Raw genomic sequence first — 7768 nt, 5'->3', positions numbered from 1 at the left:
ATATCGAACAGAAACTTTATGTTAGGTAATTTGACACGAGTTATTTTTAAATAAAAAGGGAGGCTAACTATGAAAGTCACAACAATCCTTTAAATCAAGATTGTAGCATGCTAGTAGCAGCATACGCAGCACAAACCAACGAAAGAGACCGTGCACCACTATGCCGTCATCTTTGGATAGGCTTGGTCAATTCAGCATGCGAGTGTTATCAAGTAATCGAAACAAACATTTTCACCATAAGCAAATCTTATAGTACATGAAGCCCATGTACTTTTCTAGGGTGTTCACTCATTAGGATAACAAGAGTTGCTATCTAAATCCGATTCAACTTTGTCAATAAATAACTCCATGATAAAACTACATTTTGGAATAGGAAAATGAGCAGTTTTATTTGTATAGTCTGTGGGTAGTTTTGCTTGAGTTTAAAAGTAGTAGAAAGTTTCTTCTTCTCGCTAATTAAGAGTTAGAATTTGGAAAAAAAAAATTAATAAAAATAAAAACATAGATAAATATAAATAGGGAAATGACACTAGATGTGGCATAACTTTCATATTGTGCTCACTTTAATGTCAAAACTTTTCATCAAATCACTTTAGTCCCACTTATAGAATAAAAATGATCATTTAAATGTCAACTCTAATTTGGGATTTTGAAAATTTGACATGACAATATTTTATTGATTTCTTTGACTAACGTAGCTCATCGATGTGCCTAGTCAATATTGATAGCCCAAACGACGTTGTCTGCATGTTTTACCTCAAATATAAACCCTAATTTGGACAATCAAGCATTTTTTTCAAATTATTTAAACCCTAATTTGGTTTCCCTAAATTAAGAGCTAAATCTCGTAATGCTGAGCTTTGTTGGGTTACCTCGAGTAAACATGACATATGGAGGTTTTGGCTGGGGATCGCAAGTCGTGATTAGATGATATGGCAACAAAACCAAGCATATCCACTTTCCTCTTAAACATGCAGCATTTAAAAAAGTAACTAAGATGCAAACACATTTCACTATTTGCTCACTGATTTCACTCGGGAAATTATCGAACATATGACAGGCATCTCAATTTGATAATCTAAATGAAAGAGTGAGTCAACGATTCGTCTTTATATTAATCATGAATGTAGATCCTCAAGTTGCCAGAAAACCGCCCTGCTGTCGCTTTTCGTCACGTCCATAGTCATATTGAGCCGACCTTTGTTTGCCCTTGTTTTCCGACGCCATCACTGAAGAGATCATGTCGCAGCCGCCACTGCTTCCCTTGCTGGAGCCAATCCTCAATGTTGCTTTCACGATTGTCCTATTCAGGTTCAATCCTTGATCGCTTCACAGAGAAAGGTGAGTGAGACCAAGACTAAGAGACTGAACCATAAAAAATAGAGAGGAACTTTTTTTTTGGGGGGAAAGAATTACTTCTGAGATGTCTCTTGCTTTTTCGAAAAAGGATTTCAATGAGGGGGGTGATACCAATTAGAGATGCTGCTGAGCGTTGGCTTTGTACGTTTGCGAGAAGGATTGAAAATGTTGTGGTTCTTCGTCATTCAATGCGATGAAATTGAGTAAAAGAAAGAATAAATGAAGAGAAAAATCCATGTTGTTGGGTGGCAATGTTGTTCTCTTCTAATTAGCGTCTCACAAATACAACTCAATGTGAGTGAACTATAGAAAACAAAGGAGGAAAGGACAACATAGTTTATACAGAGTCCACTCATCTCATAATTCACAAAGAACTTTTTATTGAAATTTGTTGTCGAAAATAATTAAGCGACTATTGTTTACCTGATTTGGCATTTAAATGATTTAACAAAAAGTTTTAACATCAAAGTGAGTGTGATATCAAAGCTGCAATATTTCTAATGTCATTTTTTCAATATAAATAGATAAGGTAAGTAATGTATTGGCGTAAAATGAAAAGTGAAAAATGTTCCAAGTGATAAGTTCCATTACAAGAAATCAGCTCCGCCCCTGCCGCAATTTAAGCATAGTCGTGTCAGATCAGAAACTTTATGCCTCCGACAAAAGCAGTTGAAAGAAAAAGTCGCTTTGTGCTCGAGAGAATCTTACGAGTTTCAATCGCAACTCACGTGCCACCCAACCCAGCAGGGGCGTCACTACACTGTTTGAGTGAGTTGAGCATCTTCGTTTTTTGTTCGAAAAGAATCAAGGGTTAAATCCACCTTCAATCCTTCCTGTCTTGCCAAATGCCTTATCGGCACTAATATGGGCCATCGAATTTTTTAATTTAATGGATTTGAGTAATCAAAATATTTAGTCATTTACTAATCGATAATGACAATTCCGTCATTTTTGCTTCACTTAGGCACGGTCAAATGCCGAAAATTCTCAATAGTATCGATATGTTAACAAAGTGATATGCCACTTTAGTAGAGAATAATAGAGAGAGTGAGAAAGGGGGGGAGAGGGAGGAGAAATGGGGTGGCACCGCCTTGAACTCTTGCCCAGCAAATCTATGTGAAGGACGAAAAAAACTTCAATAACCTGTTATGGCGAGAGAGGATCTTTGCTACATTAGCAATGCAATGTAATCGAAATGAAAGATTGCTAATAACATGTAATGGAAAAATCTGATCACACCAATTGAGTAAGTTAAAGAACTTAATTGCAATATAAGAAAAAAAAATTGGGAACCCAATCGAACATCTGATGGGAATTAGGGGATTAAAAGCATGATTGGCCCAAATAAACTATCAAATTGTTAGATCATCAAAGTGCTCAGCCGATGATATGGAGGAGGATGAGGAGGAAGTAAGAGCCACAACAATTTTTGCATAGCCTCATGAGCAAAATCTCCTGTTATAATGAATCCATAACGTAGCTTTAATAGTAAAGTCTTGTGCTATAGACACGTATGCAAGTAAAGAGTACATGTGTTTAGTTGCCAAGGAAATAATAACACTTAAAGAGACTACAGCAATGCCTCATCCAAAGTTAATCGAATTATTGATTACGTCATAAAGACCTTCATATCAACACCCTAATCGCTCCCCCAAAGGGGCATGTGCTTCTAAAAGTCCTTGTATATTGTGCCTAACCCCGAAGCTAGTTCTATAGATATGACCGCAATGAGAAAAATAAATGCAACATCACATGATGATGAGCAATTTCCGTCAAACCAAAACAGCTATTTTTGCCTATAGACAAAGCGAGAAGGAACATCCGGAATGGTTACTTTATTTGACATTATTCATATTGGACATCAAGAAGAGGTCATCATCATCAGACACCCCAATCGGTCCATCTGTCCGAGTAGGACAAGTCACGTTATAATAGCCCTTCTAAGGGGCTGGAGGTCCGCACCCCTGTGCTATCTTATCTTTTTAGCATTGCAAAAGGGTTCGTGCTCGCAATCTCGTATTACTTATTCTTGGCCCAACATCACCGGTGCTATCTTATCTTTATAATAGTTTTTTTTTTTTTTTTTTTTTAAAATACCTTTCTAATGGTTTAATTGGTGTCTTTCCAGTCAAGGCCCAAAAAAAAGACCATTAGCTTTTGACAGAAGTGGGGAAAACGCGGGGGAGACGTTTGGTCCAGATTGCGACTAATCTCTGATGTTAGGAAATGGCAACCGGTAGCGAAGCTATACTTATCTGCTTTGAGGAAACGATTCCAGGAATTGCCCAAATTCGTGGGGATCAATGATCATCATTCATCACGGCCATGCTCTGTTTTGAAAGCAAAACCACCCGGTAGAACACTGCCCAACTTGCCACAGAAACAGAGTATGAAATGGTTGGACACGTAATATGCAAATTGCACTCCACTGGGAATTCTTATATTTATACAATATAATTTCATCTATTCTTTCTTTTTTTGGGACGATTCCATGTGGATCAAAGTAGAAGTATTGTCGCAACACACCATCAATGGCGATTCACAAAGGCCGGAGATATCCACAGATTACCCCTAACTTCATCACTTTAATCCGATAACCCCTTGACCTCATCATCAACAAAAGAAAAAGAAAACAATGATGGCCCGACAAGCACATGCTTGTTAGTTGCAGTTATACACACCAATAACAAGTTCATAAGGTTATTGAATTAAAAGGAATAAAAGATGAGTACTTTTGAGTATAAAAAAAAAAAAAAAACACCTTAGGTAAGATATTTTTCTGCATAAGATAAACTATTACCTAAAACCTGGAATAAACTATGCAAATCTAACATACATTGTACATGGACCAAAAAAGAGTAACATACCTTGTATAATAAATTATCAACAAAACGCCCTCACTAATTAATGATTTCTCCGGGCGAGCACTAATCAGAACAGTTTCGAATTGAGTCAGGAAACAGAGCGCAAGACAAAATAAGAGCACCGCATAGGCCAGTAGTTGCGGGGTTCTTGGCTTCTTTTGGCCCGAACAAAACGCACCGTGCTGGAGCCCAACAAAAAAAAAAAAAAAAAACTATAAAGCAGTTAAAGTTAAAAAAGAATAAAAAAAAAAATATAAAAACAGGAAGGAAGCAGGGAAAACGATGAATTAAGAAAAAGAAAGGGGGAGTGAGGACAAAATCGTCAATCAGAGAAAGAATCGAAGCGCATTCATTTCTTCGCTTGTCGTCTTCGAAAGCCAACCTCCTCCCCATCATATCATGTGCTGCCCCCCCACCTTCATCTTCCTCCCTTTAACCACCCCTCTTCATCCATCGCCACCACCGTCGCCCTCCCCTTCCTGACCTCCTCAATCTCGACTTCCGCCGGCCGACCGACCCTTGAGCCTCTTCTGGGTCTTCGGTTTCGGAGGCCGGGAGCGAGGCCGAAGATGAAGCGCCCCCTCGCCGGCGGCGACGACGACGCCGACGCCAAGATGAAGAAGAAGCTCCGGCCCGACCAGGAGGAGGAGGAGGGCCCCCCCGAGGAGGGCGGCGGCGGCGGTGCGGCCCCGCCGGCCGGGTTCGCCCACCTCGACGAGGACCTGCTGTTCGAGGTGCTCAAGCACGCGGACGCCCGCACGCTGGCGATGGCGGCCTGCGTCAGCAAGCTCTGGCACCGGACGGCCCAGGACGAGCGGCTCTGGGAGCTGATCTGCACCCGGCACTGGCCCAACATCGGCTGCGGCAACCAGCAGCTCAGATCCGTCGTCCTCGCCCTCGGCGGCTTCAAGCGGCTCCACTCCCTCTACCTGCCCCTCTCCAAGCAGCAGCAGCCCGGCTCGGCCTCGGCCTGGGCGCCGCCGTTGCCGCCGATGATGGGGGTGAAGCCGCAGACCAGGTGGGGCAAGGACGAGGTGAATCTGTTCCTGTCCCTGCTCTCGATTCGGTGCTACGAGAAGATGAATCCCACCAGCAGGGGAAGATGATGAAACCTTTTGCAGGAATCGTATTATTGTTCTAATGATAATTATAACTCTGTACCTTTCTATTCTAACTCGGGTTATCGATTTTCCTCTCTTATGGGGCTCTTGGGTTTGTTCTTGTCCCTTCTTTTTCCAATTTATCACTTGGTTACATTAGCGTAGGACCTGGGGATTTCCTTCTGATTTCTTGTGAAATAGTATGTGGGTATGATGATTTTTGTATTTTCCTTTTTCCTCTGTAAACTTGACTTTGAATGAATCAAATGCTTGTTGACCTCTTCTCAACCCTTTTCTGTAAATTGAGGTGGATTTGTTGTATGCATCCCATTATTGTCATTTCAATTCGCTCTAGTGGGTGTTTGTGTGAAGGAGAAAAATGCAGTTGCAGATGCTTTTTACTCGAATGGGCACAAGGAGACAGAACCAAAAGTTCCAGTTGGGACTTTAATGTCCGGTTCTGCTCACGTTTTATCGACTGAGTTTGGGTAGAGAGAGAGAGAGACAGTGATATGCTGTTGCATCTGTAAAAGCCAAAACGCTTCTGGCAAACGATGTTGTCGTATTGGTGGGCAATTTTCTCTTTGGGCAGGTACTGCTTGACTTATGCGCCGGTACAATGCAGCTGCTGCACTCTTACCATCGCAAAGGATACGGTGTAGCGTGCGTTTATTCTCTTTACCGAAATTTGACTTGCATGCTTGGAGGTTTCCGTTTGGAATTTTCTCTGAACCATTCTTCTTTTACTCAACAACGATGCTGCTTGTCTATAGATATCAATGGCCCCAAAACGATCATCTCTGATTTTTTTTTTTCCAAGCAATTTTGTGAGCCCTCAAAACCAAATTATTAAAACAAAGCAGAAGGCGTTGAATCGTGCAATTGGGACTCACTAGAAGGGAGAGACGGAAGGCAGCTATTGCCCAACAATTTTGCGGAGCAATCCGTATAGATCACTAAACTTCTGAGTGGCGATTGGGTTCCCTCTGGAAAGGTTGGATGAGAAAGGTCCTAGGGATTTTGAGCAGCAATTTTGCGTGCGGGCTGTTTATTCTGTACATCTACAATCTGGACTTTGTTAAAATGCATCAGGTTCTCAAGTCCAGTGATGAAAACCCGATATCTGATGCCCCGAGACCAAGATGTACAGCACCCGCATCCTAAGGAAAAGAAGTGTTAACCGAAAGAGTAACTCTCATGTCCCCTCTTGATCTATGAGTATATTATCAATCTGTCATCTGACATGATGACGAAGACAGGCTTCCAAAATGAACTCCTTTCCCACATCCCAGTCATAGCAAATGATGTTATGTTCATGGACTTCCTGGAAGTCAACTTGGACCGCAAAGAAGCAATCCCATCTGGTTTCCAACAACCCAGACATTCTGGGGTTGCTGTGATCTGATCACGCAAACTCTAGTTGCGCTCCTGTGTCATGGATAAGCGGCAAGAAAGAAGAAGATGGCTGTTGCCGACACAGGGGCTCTAATGGACAGCATTCGACTAGGGACTGGTTGACCAATTCTCATTTCCTTTTAAAGTTTCTGGAAACTGTTTCTTTCACTTTGCGACTTAACTTATGCTTTTATTTTTATTTTTATATTGCTTTGGACTTTGGCCGCAAAAACAATTGTTTCGGACTGCCATTTCTGCAGTTCTTAGTGATCTTTTGTTTCTATTTCGGTTGAACAAACAGCTTAACACAAAGATTTCATAAATGTTCCCTTATCTTTAGTTTTCCTCTTCGTTTCTTTATTGAGAAAACAGGGGAGGTAAAGTAAGCGAAGTCACGTTCGACATCGAGCTGAAGCTCGCTAATGGACGCTTCGACCCTAGCGAGGAAATAGGGAACTTTGATCTGTTTCGAGTTAAGGAAAGCAGGATTGGTTTTGGTAATTACTTGGCTTGTATGTGAGAGGACAGCTAATACCAAATGTGTGATGATCAAACAAGTTTGGGATAAAGGCACCCGTGCGTTTCCTAAACTTTCACAAAATGTTCGAGCAGGTTTTTGGACCCTTTTTTTTTTTTTTTTTGATTTGGTCATGAGATTATATATTTTGTACTCGAGTTGGTCATTCCGTTTAACTGTCAAAGAAGAACGCTCGCGTGGTGTTTGACTTGTCGTTAAGATCCTAAGTGGCTATTAACATGCTTGAAAGAGATAAGGAAAAAAATAAAATGTTTTTTCTTTTAAAATCTAGAAAAAGGAAAGTCCGAAAAAGAGAAACAAAAGATAAGAAAAACAGAGAGAGAAAGTGGAGGGTCACGAGATGCGGCAGCGACCAACCACTGGCAATAACTTGGTGTCCCAATCCAAGCTCAAGCGAAGTTATTACCTAAGTAGCATCGATACTGACACACATCACGTGACACGACACGCCACGACTCGTCGATACGTCATTTTTAAAAAAATAGAGAATTGCAACACGTTGGAATATATTA

The 7768-nt window shown here is 41.1% G+C and overlaps 1 protein-coding gene across 1 annotated transcript; it reads left to right on the top strand.

Annotated features, from left to right (window-relative positions):
• The first annotated feature begins 4568 nt into the window (after positions 1 to 4568).
• Positions 4569 to 5611, top strand: LOC120294578 (F-box protein GID2). Its single transcript, XM_039314763.1, has one exon. It carries the CDS (start codon positions 4793 to 4795, stop codon positions 5327 to 5329), a length of 537 nt encoding a protein of 178 aa, XP_039170697.1. The 5' UTR covers positions 4569 to 4792; the 3' UTR covers positions 5330 to 5611.
• Positions 5612 to 7768: the final 2157 nt, after the last annotated feature.

This window comes from Eucalyptus grandis, chromosome 6, assembly GCF_016545825.1.
Source record: "Eucalyptus grandis isolate ANBG69807.140 chromosome 6, ASM1654582v1, whole genome shotgun sequence".
NCBI classification, from domain to species: domain Eukaryota; kingdom Viridiplantae; phylum Streptophyta; class Magnoliopsida; order Myrtales; family Myrtaceae; genus Eucalyptus; species Eucalyptus grandis.
This window is presented reverse-complemented; position numbering and strand designations above follow the sequence as displayed.

Excerpts from the sequence above, each read along its gene's own strand:
- LOC120294578 (XM_039314763.1), top strand. The coding sequence starts at position 4,793 with ATGAAGCGCCCCCTCGCCGGCGGCGACGACGACGCCGACGCCAAGATG.